The sequence below is a fragment of the Rhincodon typus genome, chromosome 34 (assembly GCF_021869965.1).
Source record: "Rhincodon typus isolate 14 chromosome 34, sRhiTyp1.1, whole genome shotgun sequence".
In the NCBI taxonomy this organism is placed as follows: domain Eukaryota; kingdom Metazoa; phylum Chordata; class Chondrichthyes; order Orectolobiformes; family Rhincodontidae; genus Rhincodon; species Rhincodon typus.
In genome coordinates this window covers 25,538,971-25,557,651 of record NC_063365.1, presented here as the reverse complement: position 1 = coordinate 25,557,651, position 18,681 = coordinate 25,538,971, and the positions used below count along the sequence as shown (strand labels likewise).

At 43.7% G+C, this 18,681-nt stretch overlaps 1 protein-coding gene across 1 annotated transcript in view; it reads left to right on the top strand.

The window, feature by feature from the left end:
- The window catches only part of LOC109936828 (glutamate receptor ionotropic, delta-1-like), a 581,569-nt gene that overhangs the window by 470,335 nt on the left and 92,553 nt on the right, over positions 1 to 18,681 (top strand). Inside the window, exons 6-7 of the mRNA XM_048616211.1 lie at positions 13,290 to 13,463; positions 17,860 to 18,021. Of these exons, the coding sequence (XP_048472168.1) occupies positions 13,290 to 13,463; positions 17,860 to 18,021 (336 nt within the window). The remainder of the gene's footprint in view (positions 1 to 13,289; positions 13,464 to 17,859; positions 18,022 to 18,681) is intronic.

Genomic DNA, 18,681 nt, shown 5'->3' with positions numbered 1-18,681 from the left:
ATGACCTGGGTGTCCTCGTACACCAGTTGCAGAAAGTAAGCAGGCGGTAAAGAAGGCAAATGGTACATTGGCCTTTTAAGTGAGAGGATTCGAGTACAGGAGACGGATGTCTTGCTGTAATTGTACAGGATCTTGGTGAGATCACACCTGGAATATAATGTGCAGTTTTGGTTTCCTTTTCTGATGAAGGGTGTTCTTGCAACAGTGGTAGTGTGGCAAAAGTTTAACCAGACTGATTCCTGGGATGTCAGGACTGACATATGAGGAGAGATTGAATCAGTTAGGATTATGTTTGATGGAGTTTAGAAGCATGAGGAAGATTAGACCATAAGAAATAAGGACAGGTGTAGGCCCCTCAAGCCTATTCCATTTTTCAAATAGGATCGTGACTAATATTCCTCACATCCACTTTCCTGCCTTTTCCTGTAACCCCGATTGCTCCCACTAATCAAGAAACTATTCATGTCAGACTTAAATATACACAAAGATCTCATAGAAACTTATAAATTTTAACAGAACTAGACAGAATAGATAGAGGAAGGATGTTCCTAATGGCAGTGGAATCTAGAACCAGGGGTCACACTCTAAGGATACAACAAACAAGAGCAGGCCCTTCAGCCCACCGAAACTGTGCTGACACTCAATGTCTTTCTAAACTAAAAACCTTTTGCGTCTATATGGTCCGTATCCCATGATTCCCTACCTATTCATGTCTCTGTCAAGATGCCTCTTAAACATTGCTTCTGTAACTGCCTCTACCACTTCCTCAGGCAGCACATTCCAGGCACTTACCGCCCTCTGTGTAATAAATTGGCATCTCACATCTTTAAATTTACCTTCTTTGACCTTAAACCGATGTCCCATAGTAATTGACATGTCTACACAGAGAAAAAGATGCCGACTATCCATTATATCCATGCCCCTCATAATTTTGTAAACTTCTATCAGGAAACTCCTCATTCTTCAATGTTCAAGTGAAAACAAACCAAGTTTGTCAATCTCTCCTCATAGCTAATACCCTCCAAACCAGCAACATCCTGGTAAACTATTTCTGTACACTCTCCAAAGCCTCCCCATCCTTCTAGTAGAGTCACGACCAGAATTCATAGAATCATAGAATTCCTACAGTGTGGAAGCAGGCCATTCAGCCCATTGAGTCCACACCGACCCCCTGAAGAAAATCCCAGCCAGACCCAAACCCTACCCTTTCCGTGCATTTCCCACCGTACACACTGCGGACAATTTAGCATGGCCAATCCACCTAACCTGCACATCTTTGGACTGCGGGGAGGAAACCGGAGCACCTGGAGGAAAACACGGGGAGAATGTGCAAACTCCACACAGACAGTCATGCAAAGCTAGAATTGAACCCAGGTCCCTGGCGCTGAGAGGCAACAGTGCTAACCACTGAGCTACTGTGCCACCCTATGACTATTTAGCCCATCGTGACATCAAGTCCACACTGATCCTTCGAAGGAGGAAGAGCACCTACACAAAGTCTTTGCTAACAATGGATATCCCAACAAATTCATCCGCTGGTTGACTAGATAGACAACACCAAGTGGACACAGTACGCTCCAAGACATTGGCCACACTACCCTATATCAAGAACATATCAGAACTGACAATGAGACTCCTTCGAACACTAGGAATCATGGGAGCGCACAAACCCACAGCTACACTACGACAAACACTCACAGGGACCAAAGACCCCATACCCATGACATGCAGGACCAAAGTAGTTTACAAAATACCTTGCAATGACTAGAACATACATTACATCAACCAGACCAGAAGGAAACTAGCCATCAGGATACATGAACACCAGCTAGCAGCAAAACAACACAATGAACTTTCCCTCATCTCAGTGCACTCGGACAATGAAGGGCATCAATTTAACTGGGACAACGTGACCATCTTAGTTCAAGCCAACCACACACACACACAGGAATTCCTAGAGGCCCATAATGCAATCAAAAACATGTGGAATTTGATTCCATATACAAACCCATGCAGAACAGAACCAGAAATGACACCACTCACATAACGGACCGATCAGTATAAATACCAAGCAGAGTAGAACAACTTCACTTCAGCGGAGGCCGCACTGATGATGTTACCCAGCATGGTGATGACACGTCTGTGCGATAACCAGCCAGCTCAGTGAGCAAGTCAACAACGTCAAATGGGACTAATTGCATTGATGGAAGGCTAAGATACACAAGGATATGCAGAATGCTAACATTGCATGGACAAAATTGAATCATTCTATTCAGCCATAATTATGTTTTTTAGATACAGAAACAATTTCTGAATTGCTGACATTTTAGTACTCCTGCTAAATGGTTAGGTTGCAAAGAGCAACAAATGTGCAAATGTTAAGTTGTATTAATGAATTCTGTCCGATTGCACCTGCAGTGTCTGCTCCCACTGGAACATTAGTACCCCTCGTGTAATATAAACTAAACAGCTCTTCAGGAAGCTGCCTTTTCCCACCAGCACTGAATATGCAGAGCACATAACCAGAGCTCTACTTCAGATATTGATCAGTGTGCTCACAAATTGTTTTTCTCTCTTATATTAATTATGTAGCAGAATTGGTTTCACACTACTGAAGGAACCATGGTGGTATAACTGAAGCAATCTCATGTAGCCTAAGGCTGATGTGATTCTCCTTTGCAGATTTATATCAAACTAGTTTGCAATTTCTGTATCACTTCCTAATCCTTTACATGACAATTAAGATTCTTGCATCCAAGTCTGGGTAACGAGAGCATGTGGAGTGGGGAGATGTCACGTACCAGAATGATAATAGTTATAAGGGAAGTCAGTGATGAGCAGAGACCAGAGATGATGGAGAGATAGATAAGAACTGGTGGAAATTGTACAAGATTTTGTCAGGAGCTATTCCAATTGTAATAATCCAGCTGGGACTAGTCTCAGAAGTTGCTGGCTGAAGATAATTGGCAGAAGTTTCAGCAGGGACTCTGCGGAATGTGCCAATAAATGTGGAGCTGGAAAAACACAGGAGGTCAGATAGCATCTGAGGAGCAGGGAAGTCAATGTTTCGGAATGAAACCCTTTGTGAGTCCTGACAATGGATTTCAGCCAAAAATGTTGACTTCCCTGCTCCTCAGATGCTGTCTGACCTGCTGTGCTTTTCCAGCTCCACATTTATTGACTCTAGCTTCCAGCATCTGCAGTCCTTACTGTCTCCAACTCTGTGCTGTGACTTGTCATGACCTGCAATGTACTGTCTCAGAGAACAGTGAGAGCAGTGATGCTGTGCCATGGGATAAAGAGACGCATTCCTGAGGTGGGCTGAAAAAGTGTGGCTTGTGAACGAAACTGCTTTGAGATATAAAGGATGCTAAAGAAATTACTACTGAGCCATCGCCATGTACAGTGTGTCGCATTTATTCTTCCTATGCGGCCTAATAGATCTCTTCAGCACCTTGAAGGCCACAGTGAGATCACCCCTCAATCTTCCCAAATCAAATCTTCTGGAAGGAGTTACACAAGTTGTGAGGTCTATATTTTAAGTTTGCCATTTATACCACTCTCTTTAACAGGCCTAGTCCAGTTCTTATTCCTTATGGTCTTGTATACCTCAGTCTCAGTGCAAATGTCTTTTGAGTGTAAGGTATGGACATTCTGGGAGCTAACCATTTCATTGGCCTCTGTCAGGTTTCTGTAGATAGTAGGCAATTTCAGCGCAACACGTAGAGAGATATTGGCTATATAGAGATGCTTTAAGCAATTCTGACATTGTGAATCTGGTTTATGAACCATCAAATAGGCAGGAATGAAGGTAAATGGTATTCAACAGTCTTAACTCAGTTGATGTTGAGTACAAATTATGTCAGTCAATAAATATTTAATATGAAACGAGTGATCTTACTAATGGATCAAGAATGGCAGGGGAGGCACAGAAATGTTTTCGTGACAGTGTAGATGCAAGTTTGGTTATAAATTATTAAATTTGAAATTGGTTTATAAGGATAAAGGAGTTTTAAGTGTTTCTCTGCACATAATCCTGGCATTAGATTGTGAAACTCTCTCCTGCTCAAAGATTATCTTCAAGTACACATTCTGTTTAGATTTAAAGTACAATATATTGATTCATCACATCCATTTATTAACGGCTTTGAGGAAATAGAAAAGAGAGACTGACTTGCATTATCCCATTGCTCTGAAAGGTCTCAGAATACTCCACACATATGGAATTATTTCAAAGTGGTGATAACTGTCACAAATGGAAACAAAATATTTTTGAATCTTTTTGTGAGCAATTTTTCCCTTCCATGCTCACACTGGCTTCTGTTCTAATTACATTTGCGTTGTCCCTTTTTAATTTTTCCAATTCCTCCCCTGTAAGGGCTCCTGTTGTCACAGCTGTATCGGTGCTGGGGGTGATGAGGACATCACATCTCGAGGTACACATGGGGTTTTATATAGAATGGTGCAGATGTGGCTGTTCCTCTGGGAAATGCCACAGAAACACCACACAACATAATTAATTTCTGAAGCAAGACTGCGACTGGGTCTGTTTCTTTAGCCTGATGCCTTGTTATAGATCAGTGCAATATAAACATTGACCACACTTTGTAACTACTACGTAATATAAAACTATCACTATTATTCCACTGGGCTGTAGGTACTGTTCCTGCTTTATTCATTTAAAAGCCGAGTCATTTTGGAATATTGAGAGAAGCCACAACGATGTCAGCAAAAACAGTCTCAGTAGATCAGACAGCTTCTCAAACCTTCTCTGCTATTCTTGTTACGTGGCTGGTCATCCAGTTGCCACCAGTCCCCAAATCCCTTGATTGCCTGAGAGACCACATTTCTGTGTATCCCTGCATTAAATATACTCATAGCATGGTCCAAGGAAAATCTGATTGGTCTTTGGTGGAAATGCAAATCTAGATTTGGATTCTGGAGATTTTATTTAAAGGATTTGTGCATAATGGGAGATGGACCATTTTTCTTAGAACGTTGAAGGTTGTTTTATTTAGAATATCGCTAATTGTTTTAGAACATTGTGGGATGTCTCAGCTGTTCGGGCACAGTTTGTCACAGCTGCTAAAATGCAAGAAGAGTTTTCAGAGCAGGTTGTTGGATATGGATCAGCAGGATCCTGCTCTGGGTTAGAATCTCTTAATAAAAAGATTTATCTTTGAAAGACCTCCAGGTCAAGCTGTACAATTACACTGTGTATGATATTGTGACCCCTGTTCTAGATTCTCCAGCCTCAAGAAATAACTTCTCAATAACTATCTTGTCAAGCTGCTTTGGGACTTGTGTGTTTAAATGGAATCACCTCTCACTCTTCATAGCTGCAGAGAGTATCGGTCTATTTACTCAGCCACTCATCACAGCACAGCTCTGTCATTCCAGGAACCAATCTAGTGAACCTTCACAATATTGCCTTCAATACAAGTATATTGTTTTTAAATATGTCGAATAAAACTGCAATGCTATTCCAGGTGTGGTCTCACCAATTGTAACAAAACCTTCTGTAGCAAAAAACCTGTAGAACAAGGGCCAATGTGCAAGTTGCCTTACTGAGTCTTGCTGTATGTGTATGCTGGCCTTTTCTGTTCCTTGTAAGAGCTTCCAAGTCTCTCATAACATTGACATATAGAAACTTCACTTCTGAAAGTTGTTGTGTTTTCCTTTTCTACGCTGTTTTAAATTACCAGGTCAGTTGTTTTAATTGGGTAAGTTTGTGTTTTTAGCTCATTGCAGCTGGATAGTTACTGCTGGATTAATTCCATGTTACAGACGAAATCCAGCATTAAGACACTAACTGAGCAGAAAATCTATTGTTTCCCAACTGAATCCAAATTGTACAAGTAACCAACTCTGGCAAATCACCTAAATATTCAACCTCTTCTTTAGCTGTCTTGCTGCTTTGGCAAATATCTGATGTTCTAATTGTTTTCTTAATTAAAATTTGTTCATCAATACTTATCAAAAGTAAACCTGGTTCGTGGTGCTCAGTGATGTAGAGACCTTCCCACCAACCCCATGCAAGTGCTAAAATGAGACTGCTGGCCCTGTCACAAGATCCCAATCAGTAATTTTATTTAAGAAAAAGCAATACAAGCATGAAATTGACTTAACAGAACAGGAAACGAACTAGAAAGATTCACCCAAACAGTCTGTCAAATTCAAATTCAGAGAGTTTGCCCACTTTAAAGATCTGTAACAGGCTAGGAGTCACGTGAAAGTTACTAACAGTCCTGTATAGTAGGTACAATGACCATTCTCTGTTGAACAAAGTTTTGTCAGCCTGAGTTTATCCTTTGTTAATGAGATCGCTTTGGGGATTCTCTTTTTTTCTTGGATTTCCCTCTTTCAGCGCAGAACAAGAACATTTGCTCAATTGCATTGTGCCTTTGCTCAATCTACATTCCAAACCACGAGACATATTCTGCTCCTGCTGTTTACTGCCTGTTCACTATTTGTTTGAATTACTTTCCTGGCTCTTTAATTTATATCGTCAAATAACTAAGTTGGTCACTTGTACAAAGCAGCCCATTCTTCAAAGACAGTCTCAATGGAATGTTTTCCTTTCTGCTTCTATTAATACTTAGACCTGGATGAAAATTGCATATAATGCAGCATTGTCCAAATATTATTCCAGAAACAAAAACAAAGTTGTTGGAAAAGCTCAGCAGGTCCGGCAGCATCTGTGAAGAAATAAAGAGTCACCTGTCACCGGACCCGAAACTTTAACTCTGTTTTTTTCTTCACAGATGCTGCCAGACCTGCTGAGCTTTTCCAGCAACTTTGTTTTTGGTCCTGATTTACAGCATCCGCAGTTTTTTTGTTTTTTATTATTGTAGAAACTTGGACTGATAATCCACAGAATGTCAACTTGAATCTCGCATGGCAGATTCAAAAGCTGGAAAGAATTTGAGCATTGCTGAAAAAGACACATTTTGTTGAAGTTTCTCATCTACCCGCATCAGGACAGTTCACAAGAATAAAAATTCAGAGGGGAAACTCACATTTATACCTCATAAGAGAAGAATGCTGATTGGTTAGCAAGCATAATTCTTCATCCTAAAGACTGGACGATTGTATCAAACATCATAGCCCCTTTAGGTGTTCACAACAAGCAAGTTGCTAGTCATACCCAACCAGCCTGCACGTGCAATAGTTGTAACACAGTGTCCTATATTAGATTCAGCAATTGGACAGCATCTGCTGGATAATCCTGAGGGTGCAAATCATTACACTGACAGCTAGTTTATGATTATCAGTTGGGCTCATAGTGTGGTAGACTTGTGTGTATTAGAAATGATGTATACTAATGCACACAGTCTTTTTTGTTGTCAACAGAGCAACATGTACACAAACTGTCAGTTTCAACTTGCCAAAATAGATAAAGGAATTCATTGGTTCATTTCCCAGAGCAATGCCCTGACCAATCAGAGTCAACAAGCTTGATTTGAAATTCAAATTTATCAAAGTCTGGCTATTAACATAAATGGGTGCATTCTCCATGCTAACACCTTTGCCAATCAGACTCCACTTGCCAAACAATCAGCATGCAGCTCTCTTGCAGCCTAAGTGTTGGTTTTCCCCTTGAAAAAGTATTCTTGCAAAATGTCCTGTTGAGTCTCGATGGAAAGAATTGTTATAGAGTCCTACAGTACAAACTAAACTGGTCCATGCTGATCAAAATGTCCATCCACACTAACCCTATTTCCCTGCACTTGGCCCATATCCATCTAAACCTTTTCTATCCATGTAGTTGTCCAAATGCCTTTTAAATGTTGCTAATGTACCCGCCTCAACCACTTCCACTGGCAGCTCATTTCATATATGTACCACCCTCTGTGTAAAAATGTTGCTCCTCAGGTTCCCATGTATTCTTTCCCCTCTTACCTTAAGCTGATGCCCTCTAGTCCTCAATTCCCCAACCCTGGGAAAAATACTGAGTACATTCACCCTATCAATGCCTCTCATGGTCTTATACACTTCTTTAAGATACACCCCTCAGTCTCCTACACGATGAAGAAAAAAGTCCTAGCTTGTCCAACGTCTCCCTATAACTCAGACCCTGGAGTCATGGCAACATCCTTGTAAATTTCTTCTGCACTCTTTCTAGTTTAATAACATCCTTCCTCGAGCAAGAAGACCAAAACTGAACATAATACTCCAAGTGTGGCCTCACCAACATCCTGTACAACTGCAACATAACTTCCCAACTTCTGTACTCAATGCCCTGACTGATGAAGGCCAATGTGCCAAAAGCTTTCTTCGCTGCCCTGTCTACCTGTGACTCCACTTTCAGAGAGCTGTGCAACTGAACTCCAAGGTCCCTCTGTTCCATTAAACTCCTTAAAGCCCTACCATTTACCATGAAACTCCTACCTTGATTTGACTTTCCAAAATGCAACACCTCACACTTATCTATATTAAACTGCATTTGCCATTTCTCAGCCCACTTCCCCAGCTGATCAAGATCCTGCAGCAATTTCTGAAAACCTTCCTCACCGTCCACGATACCACCTATAGTAGTGTCATCTGCAAACTTACTGATCATGCCTTGTACATTCTTATCCAAATCATTGATATAGATAACAAACAGCAATAGGCCCAGCATCGATCCCTGAGGCACACCACTAGTCACAGGTCTCCAGCCCAACAAGCATCCTTCCACTATATCTCTCTGCTTCCTACCATCAAGCCAATTGTGTATCCAATTTGCCAGCTCTCCCTGGATCCCATGTGATCTAACCTTCCAGAGCAGCCTACCACATGGAACCTTATCTAAGGCCTTACTGAAATCCATATAGACTATGTCTACCGCCCTGCCCTTATCAACCTTCCTGGTCAGTTCACCAAAGAACTCTAACAAAGTTGTGAGGCCATGATCTCCACGCACAAAGCCATGCTGACTACTCCTAATCAAACCCTGTCTTTCCAAATGCAAGTATATCTTATCCCTCAGAATCTTCTCAAGTACCTTACCTACCACAGATGTTAGACTTACTGATCTATAATTCACAGGCTTTTCTTTGCAGCCCTTGTTGAATAAGGGCACAACATTCACTACCCTCCACTTTTCCAGGACTTCACTGTGGCTAACGATGATGCAAATCTATCAGCCACTAAAAAAAGCTATTGGATCAGTGCAAAACCATCAGTTCACAAGTGTCTTTCCAGAACTGCAGCCTGCTTACCCACCAACCTTTCTGTGACTCCAGTCCCACACCAGATCATAGAGTCTTCACTGTTTTCTGAAGTAACTGAACGTGTCACCCAGGTATATCAAACTCACCTTGACAAAATCAAAATCACTGAGGATCAGAGGTGAAACTCTCCATTGGTTGGAGTCATACCTGGCACAAAGGCAGGTTCTGGTTGTTGGCGGTCAGTCATCTCAGCTCCAGGATATCTCACCAGGGGTTTCTCGGAGGGAGTGTCCTGGCCCAAACATCTTCAGCTGCTTTATCAATGACCTTCTATTCATCATAAGGTCAGAAATGGGAGCCTCTCTGATGATTGAACAATGTTCAACACCATTTACAATTCTTCAAAATACTGAACCCACTTGAAGCCCATATCCATTCAGGCTTTGACTAATAAATAGCAAGTGATATTGAATTTCTGCTCAGTGAAAGCAGTCTGACAGTGTTGGTTGAGGTTGGTATGGTGGAGGGGATTAGGAAGAGATTTCAAAAGTCAGAGGCATCTGATTGTGTAGTTTACAACAAAACCAGGGCATAAAATGAGGAGACAGAGATAGCCAGGGCTGGAACAGGAAACTTGCTGGGGTGTACGGCTGGCAAAGAATAAAAGCCAAGTGCAGTACACCAACCGAGGGGTGGGAAAATAAGGATCAGGATATTGGAGAATCAGGCAGGGAAGTGATGGTAAAGTAATGTTCCCATTGGTCAAACAGTCCAGAGACCTTAGCTAATGCACTGAGACCATGTGTTCAAATCCCACTAGGACACATGATGAAATTTGGGTTGAATGAAGTCTGGAATTCAAACAAGCCATCTTAATGGTAACAAGTGTGGCAGATTCCCATCCCATTCTCTAATGCCCTTCAGGGAAGGTAATCTGCTGTTGTCACCTGGCCTACACGTGACTCCAGACCCACGGCAATGCAGTTGACTCTTAACTGTCTCCTGAAATGGCTCTAGCCAGTCAGTTCAAGGGCAGTTAGGGATGGGTAATAGATGCCAACCGTGCCAGTGATGCCCACATCCCATTGTAAGGGAAAGTAAAAGAAATTGTGATAGACATTGGTGAAGACACAAATGATGTGGAGAGAAGGTTTTGTGTGAGATGAGCAGGAGTGTTCTGGATGAGTTTATCCAGCGTGGTCCTGTGAGCACTAGGAAGAAAAACATGGGAGAAGTTAACTCCTGAAGTGGTGGATTTGTTACTAAGTTTTCCCAGGGCCTGATGGAGCAGCTGGGTTTTGACTTCAAAACATCCCCAGTTGCTCTGGAGCTGCCAAACTCTGCTTAAAACAAACTGCTTAGCACCAATGAGAAGGACTTTGAAATTTGACATCCTGCTGTTTGAGCTGCTCTGGGACATCGGTTATCGAGTGTTGTCCCTTGTGTGGCTGAAAAGGAAGCTGTTGCCCTGAATGATGAGAGAATTTGCAGGATTTGTACAGGCTTATACTCCAGGTGAACAAATAAATCTCATTTGGAAATAATATTTTCACACATTACAACATCACGTCAATAAACACAGTTCCTGAAACACCCATCAGAATTTAATAATAGTATGGAGCCCTTTGAACTTTGCATCAAAGGACAGCGTGTGCTTCTTTGATGAATAAAGGGGCAAAGCTATTTAAATTTCATGACCAATTCCTGAGGTGAAGACCTGGATCCTTTGCTTTCAGAGGATGACTGAAACGCTGTTTCCAACACAGTTTCAGGTGTAAGCCAGTAAACTGCTCCCTCTCTCCATGACCCAGCTCTTTTTTTCACGTTTTTAAGAGGGCCCTGACTCTCAAAGATCCGGTTACCTCTGACTAACACAGAGTCCGGTGAGTGTGGGAGATATTTCATAGTGACACCACATTGATGCTCCAACTACTCCAACGACTATTTTTCCAAACTCTGGAACATTACAGGCCACAGTCCATGTTTGAAACCATTCGGGGAGATTACTGTTATTTTGGAATTAAATCTGAAATCATACCCATTTTGTGTTCCCGCTCTGTGTTTTGAAACCTGAACAGGTGTGAGTTTGCATTGGGGATTTTGCATTGGGGAAAACCGAGTGTAAGGTAATTGAGGTGTGAATGAGAATTTCTGAAGCTAATGAGCTGAGACGGGTACAAAGTCATAATCACTGATGGTATAGAAAGGGGCCATTTGGCCTAGTTTCTTAAACGTTGTTCAGGGAGCGTGGCTACGCTGTCATTTATTGCATATGTGGATTGCTGTAGGACTGTAGGCCAGACTGAGCAAGGATGGCAGACTTCCTTCCCTAAAGGACATTAGTGAACCAGATGGTTTTTTATACGACAATTGACAGTGGTTACATGGCTTCCATTAGACTAGCCTTTTAATCCCAGATATTTTAATTTAATTTACAGTTCACCATCTGCCATGCTAAAAATCAAAGTGATGTCCCGAGTACTTTAGCCAGGGCTTCTGGCTTACTAACACAGTGACAGTACCATGATATCACCACCTGCCCATGTAGTCAATAGGTCCATGCTACTCCCCACAGAGTTGTCCCATCTGTCCTGCTCAGTCCCTGTAGGCTTATCTCCTTCAAGTGCCCACCAGTTCCTTTTTGAAATCACTGACTGTTTCCAATTCTGCAAACCCCTGCAATGGAGATAATTACTCCTCATAGAATCTTTACAGTGTGGGAGCAGGCCATTTGGCCCGTCGAGTCCACCCAACCCTCCAAAGAGCATCCTACCCAGACCTAACCCCCTACCACGGTGACCCCAACATTTCCCATGGCCAAGCCACCCTAGCCTGCACAGCTTTGGACTGTGGGAGGAAACCAGAGCATCTGAAGGAAACCCACCCAGACACAGGGAGAATGTGTAAACTCCACACAGAGTTGCCCAAGGGTGGAATCGAACCCAGGTCCCTGGTGCTGTGAGGCGACAGTGCTAACCACTGAGCCGCTGTACTGCCCCTTATCCTGCCATAAATTAAGCCAACCTTTCCAGTACCACCTTCGTTTCAGTTTTCACCCTATCTATTGCCTCCACTCTCACCAGTTCCACTGATATTTTGTCAAAATATTTTTCTTTACTTCTGAAGAAGCAAAAAAGATATTTCTTGAAAACCTCTGCAATATCACTGTAAATGTATTTCTCTCTCATTCTCATTGCATGGAAACTTGCAGTTGGTTGATCTTACTTAGCTTGCTTCTTAATTCTAACCAAATGGATTCTGTCCTTGCTCCTTCAAGGATGAGCTCTCTATCCATTGTTATGAAGTGGATAATCTTTCAGAGGTGGGAATCAGTGTTGTTGGTGATGACACAGATATATTTTTTAAAGTTCAGACAGTTTCCAGGTGAAGGGTGGAGTCAGTGGCTAGCGAATGGAATTTTGAATAAGGACGAAAAACAAGTGCATAACTCTTCCCAGGATTTAACAGGAGGGAATTTCTGCCTATCCCACAATTGATGTCTGACTAGTAATTTGGCAACTTCAAGAGAAGTGGGTGAAGTAAAACTGAATGTTATCAGCCTATGTATGAAGACTAATGTCTTGTTTTGGATAACCCATAAGACCATAAGATATAGGAACAGAATCCAGTCATTCGCCCAACAGGCCGTCTCCACTACTCGATCATGACTGATATGTTTCTCCTGCCTTCTCCCTGTAAACCTTAATCCCCTTACCAATCAAGAACCAATCTCGCTCTGTCTTAAATCCACTCAATGACTTGGACTCCACAGCCGCCTGTGTCAATGCGTTCCACAGACTCACCACCCTCTGGCTGAAGAAATTCCTCCTCATCTCAGTTATAAAGGTTCTCTGAGGCTGTGCCCTCAGGTCCTAGTCTGTCCTACTGGTGGGAACATCTTCTCCATGTCCATTCTATCCAGGCCTCTCAGTATTCTGTAAGTGTCCTCAACTGCTCCTCATATGACACGCCCTTCATCCCAGGGATCATTCTTGTAAACTTCCTCTAGACACCCCCCCTCCAAGGTCAGCATATCCGTCCTAAGATACAGGGCCCAAAACTGCTCACAATATTCAAGTATGTTGTATAAGAATCATATCTAATTTAATGTATTGTACAATTTGGAATTAACAGGAAATCAGTGATTCAGAGATTCTGGAGCTGGTCCACAGTACGCTAGGACGGATGACAGTCGTACGACAAATCTTCCCCACCTCGAAGGACCCTCACCGCAGGTGTATGAGGAACAACCATCGCATTTCCTCACTGCTGTGTGACCCACAGGAAGGCTATCTGCAAACATTACAGGTTTATATGTTACTGAAACAAATACAAATTCTTCACAAAATCTGTTCAGGGCCCTCTATTTGAACAATTCAAAGTAGTTTGTATTGAAGCAGCTGCATGATTGCAATGGGGATTTGCATTTCCTTCTGTCTGTGAGGAAGCTGCTTTTCTTGTGAACAGTTTTCAGCATGTGCTGTTCTGTCACCATGTGCAACTAGTGTCTGATTGGACATGAAAATACACTCTGAATTATTCAACACAACCCACCGAGAACTCATTCCTGTATGTGACAACATCTTCAAAATAGGTCTATTCACTGTGCCAAAGGTGTTGTATTCTTTAATGGGGAGGTGGCAGATCCTGTTATAGGGGAAACAGTAGGGTCTGTTATAGGGGAGAGGGCAGAATCTGTTGTCGGGGAGAGGGCAGCGTCTGTTATAGGGGAGAGGTCAGGGTCTGTTATCAGGGAGAGGGCAGGGTCTGTTATCGGGGAGAGGGCAGGGTCTGTTATCAGGGAGAGAGCAGGGTCTGTTATCGGGGAGGGGGCAGGGTCTGTTATGGGAGGAGGGCAGGGTCTGTTATAGGGGAGAGGGCAGGGTTTGTTATCAGGGAGAGGGCAGGGTCTGTTATCGGGGAGAGGGCAGGGTCTGTTATCGGGGAGAGGGCAGGGTCTGTTATGCGGGGAGGGCAGGGTCTGTTATAGGGGAGAGGGCAGGGTCTGTTATAGAACACGTGGGGGGCATTTCAAAATGAACCTCTTGTCATTTTTGACCATAGCTTAAACTGCAGGAAGATGGATTTCCAATTCCAGGTGAACTGCGCCTGTTCAAAAAGGTGGTTCATCATCTTCTTAATATTCTTCTCAAATTCTCCCACACTCCATTTCTCTCTCTCACACACTCCATTCCTTTCTCCCACATTCCAGCTCTCTGTCTCCCACACTCTGTTTCTGTCTCTCTCTCTCTCTCTCTTTGTCTTACACCCCATTTTTCTCTCTCTCTCACTATTATACTCTGTCTCTCTCACCCCCACATTCCATCTCTCTCTGTCTTTGTCTCTCACTATCACACTCCATCTCTCTCTCACACACACATACTCTCCACCCCTTCTCCCACATTCCATCTCTCGCACACTCCTGCTTTTACATAGTCATCCACATTGACACACACACACATGGACACAAATACTTTGTCTCACAAACACTTTTTTTAATTGTTTGGCAGGTCAGTAGATTGTGAAACCCAACTTCAGTGCTACAGCAAAGTGACGCACTCAACAGGCAATTTGCAGCCAGAATGAAGGTTCCTCTTTGACAGGGCAATTTCCAGTGAATAAGACTGAGTGCTTGGTTCAGCAATTCACAGCTCATTTAAATACGCTCATAACTGTCAGCAATAGCATGATTATAAATGGATCCCTTTTGTCAAAGATTAGAATACTGTATCTTTTGATAAGAGACTAGAATATGCTTCCACTGAAATATTTCAAATGAACCAGTTGTCAGTTTGGGTGCTATGTAATTTCTTTTGTCGCATTATGTCACGTCAGCAAGACTGCGTTCTTGGTTGGTGTTTACTGGTGAACAGAATGAGTTTACTCTCTTGGCTCCCCCTGCAGCTTATTCCCCACACTAACCTCCCACATCTCACCTTCACCACCAGGAACCTATCTTTTGGGGCATTTGATACTTTGTCCAACCCTCAGAGACAGGAGATCCAACACTGATCTGATTGGTCAGTCCTTTGGGTGGTTTCCTGATGTACTGATGAGCACCAGCATTTTCAATGCCTCCTGGCTTCATAGCTGCTTCAGTTCCTCTTTCACAATCTCAGCCAGTGACAGTGTTTGGCAGTGATACCTCATTGGATGGAATTTCCTTATTTCTGAGCAATGTGTGGCTATAGAGTGAGCTGCCAGCCAACCAATGGGAGAGATGGAATGGCCACCAGAGTAAAGGTCAGACAGAGAACAGCAGCATCAGCAAGTAGGCATATTTCCTCAGTCATTAGCCCTGCCTCCCCTGTGATCCCTGCAATGTTTCTGTCATCTCAGGATAAGCCTGTGTCATTGATTCTGGCTGCCAAATGTATCTGCTGGGTATGTGTGTGTTCTTCAGGGGCTGATGTGATCCAGTGTGTCCCAAAGTAACCTCATGGTCTGACCAGAAGAGTCTTGTTGGAATAAACAAGATGGACTTTATTCCATCAGTTTCCAGGTTATCAAAACAGGCTCCACGTTAAAATAAAGTCGGCTGGGAGAATTTAGTCTGCCTCCTGCCAGAGCCTGCCTTACGCTCCCACCAAGGCCTCAACACCTCCTCACGGTCAGTGGTACTTATTGGACTCAACTGTTTCTGACCTTTACAAAGCCCCTTACAACAGAGAGTCAGCCTCAGACAGATACCCAAGTGTGTATTCCCCCATGTGAGGAGTTACCCAAGGGGAGTGTCGGACATTTTCCAAATGTAGATCATTTTATTTCATTCTCGGGGCCTGGACCTCAACCATTCACTTGCTGAGTGTAGCCCTAGAACATGCCCACATCTGGAGGGAAATGAATTGGAGTAAGTTGGGACAGGTTGCTGTGCTTTTAACATGTGTTTGGTGTTTTAGACAACACATGCAACCAATTGGGGACAACAAGGTGCAGGGCTGGATGAACACAGCAGGCCAAGCAGCATCATAGGAGCAGAGAGGCTGACGTTTCGGGCCTAGACCCTTCATCAGAAAAGGGGGAGGGGAAGGGGGTTTTGAAATAAATAGGGAGAGAGTGGGAGGCGGATAGAAGAGGGATAGAGGAGAGGATAGGTGGAGAGGAAACAAACAGGTCGAAGAGGCGGGGATGGAGCCAGTAAAGGTGGGTGTAGGTAAGGAGTTAGGAAGGGGATAGGTCAGTCCAGGGAGGACGGACAGGTCAAGGGGGCGGGATGAGGTTGGTCGGTAGGAGATGGAGGTGTGGCTTGAGGTGGGAGGAGGGGATAGGTGGGAGGAAGAACAGGTTAGGGAGGCAGGGACGAGCTGGACTGGTTTTGGGATGCGGTAGAGGGAGGGGAGATTTTGAAACTTACAACCAATTGGCTGAGCTGTCAGCCACGAGCTCTGTGATTGGAGAGTGTATGAGGGAGAGCAGACAGCAGCCCAAGCAGCAGAGAGTATGATTGACTGAATTAAAGCCTGCCCTGGAAATACTGGCCTGTTCTGTGTCAGCTCAGGGCACTGTAATGGTGGGAAACTCAGACAGAGGGCAGTATGAGTGAATAGGGCAAGAAAAATGAATCAAATCATTTCAGAGCAATCTGAAAAATATTTCCATGAATGTTGCTGCTCTCCATGATCAGAGCTAGTGCAGTAAATAGCTTTAGGATGTCTTTAGAATTGAAAATTTTTGTCATTCTTCAAAGAATATAGTTGTCGCTGGCTGGCCAGCATTTCTTGCCCATCCCTAGTTGCCCTTGAGAAGGTGGTGGTGAGCTGCCTTCTTGAACCGCTGCAGTCCACCTACTGTAGCTTGACCCACAATGCTATTAGGGAGGGAATTCCAGGGTTTTGACCCAGCGACAGTGAAGGAATGGCAATATATTTCCAAGTCAGTACATTAAGGGGCGTGAAGGGGAATGTGCACAGGGTGGTGTTCCCATTTTTCTGATGCCCTTATCCTTCTAGATGGAAGTGGCCATTGGTTTGGAAGGTGCCATCTGAGGATCTTTGGTGAATTTCTGCAGTGCATCTTGTAGATAGTACACACTGCTGCTACTGAGCGTTGGTGGTGGAGGGAGTGGATGCCTGTGGATGTGATGCCAATCAAGCGGCTGTTTTGTCCTGGATGGTGTCACGTTTCTTGAGTGTTGTTGGAGCTGCACTCATCCAGGCAAGTGGGGAATATTCCGTCACACTCCTGACTTGTGCCTTGTAGGTGGTGGACAGGCTTTGAGGAGGTTTTCCCAGAACTCTCCATAAGGGCATTATGGGTCTACCTATACCAAATGAACTGCAACAGTTCTAGAAGGCAGCTCACCATCGCCTTCTCAGAGACAGCTAGGGATGAGCAATAACTGCTGGCCCAGCCAGTGATGTACACATCCTGTGGACAAAAAAAACATCCAGGACAGGAGTTACTGCAGGATTTCCAACCTCAAAGCTGCTTTTGTAGACACAGTGTTGAAATGGCTGCTCCATTTTCGTTTTTGGTTCAATAGTCACCCCCGGGATGTTTATAGCACCCCTCCCCCTCCTTTGCTGTGCTATATTCACTGATGGTAAAGCCATTCAGAGTTGAGGAAATTTGGTTAGATTCTTTCTTGTTAAAGATAATCATTGCCTGGCACTTGTGTGGCACAAATATCACTTTAGCAGCCCAGAGCTGGATATTGTGAATGATTTCTCAGTGACAGTAACAATGTTCTCTCTTTGTTCCACAGACGTCCAACCTTTATCTTTATGACAGTGTCTTGTTACTGGCTGGAGCGTTCCACAGGAAGCTGGAGGATCGGAAGTGGCACAGCATGGCAAGCCTGAACTGCATGAGGAAATCGACCAAACCCTGGAATGGAGGGAAGTCGATGCTGGACACCATTCAAAATGTAAGAGGCTTCAAACAGCTGGGAATCGGGACCAAAACCATGAGAGTGCAGCATGTGACGACCACAGGGAGAAGCAAAGAGACCACATGGGAACTCAGTGGAAGCCCTGAGTGACCCGGGGGCCTCACAAGGAGCCTGTGTCCATTTGTGGGTTGTTGCAGATTCTGAACTGAAAATTTGAAACCTCTTGTAGCTCCAGATGATGGGGAAAAGCAGCTGTAAACAATAGGTACATCAGTCACAGAGAGAAGGTTAAGCTCACGTAGAGAGATTCCATCCCTAGTAATGATATATTTCATTCTTGGCCACTTTGAAGTGAATCTTACCTGATTACAATCACTTTACTCTGATTGATTTAGATCCCTCCGCCCACCCTGATTGGCTGCTCTGCGCCGAAATCCCCCATTCCCCTGAGCTGCCAATAAAATGAACAAGGAGCAGGGTGATCCTTCAGCTAGTGAGCAGGACCACACTCTGACCTGTGTTACGGTCAAAGACAGCTTGCCTTTTGTGCGCAGGAACCCAGGGTTAGTGAAAGTCTCTTCCAAAGTCTAGGCAATGCTCTGAGAGCTGGCGAGGGAGCAGATTTTAACCATCACCAGCTGCTGGATCCAAATGGAAAGTGAGAGTCTAAGTGAGCCTGCTGTGGATGGCAATCTG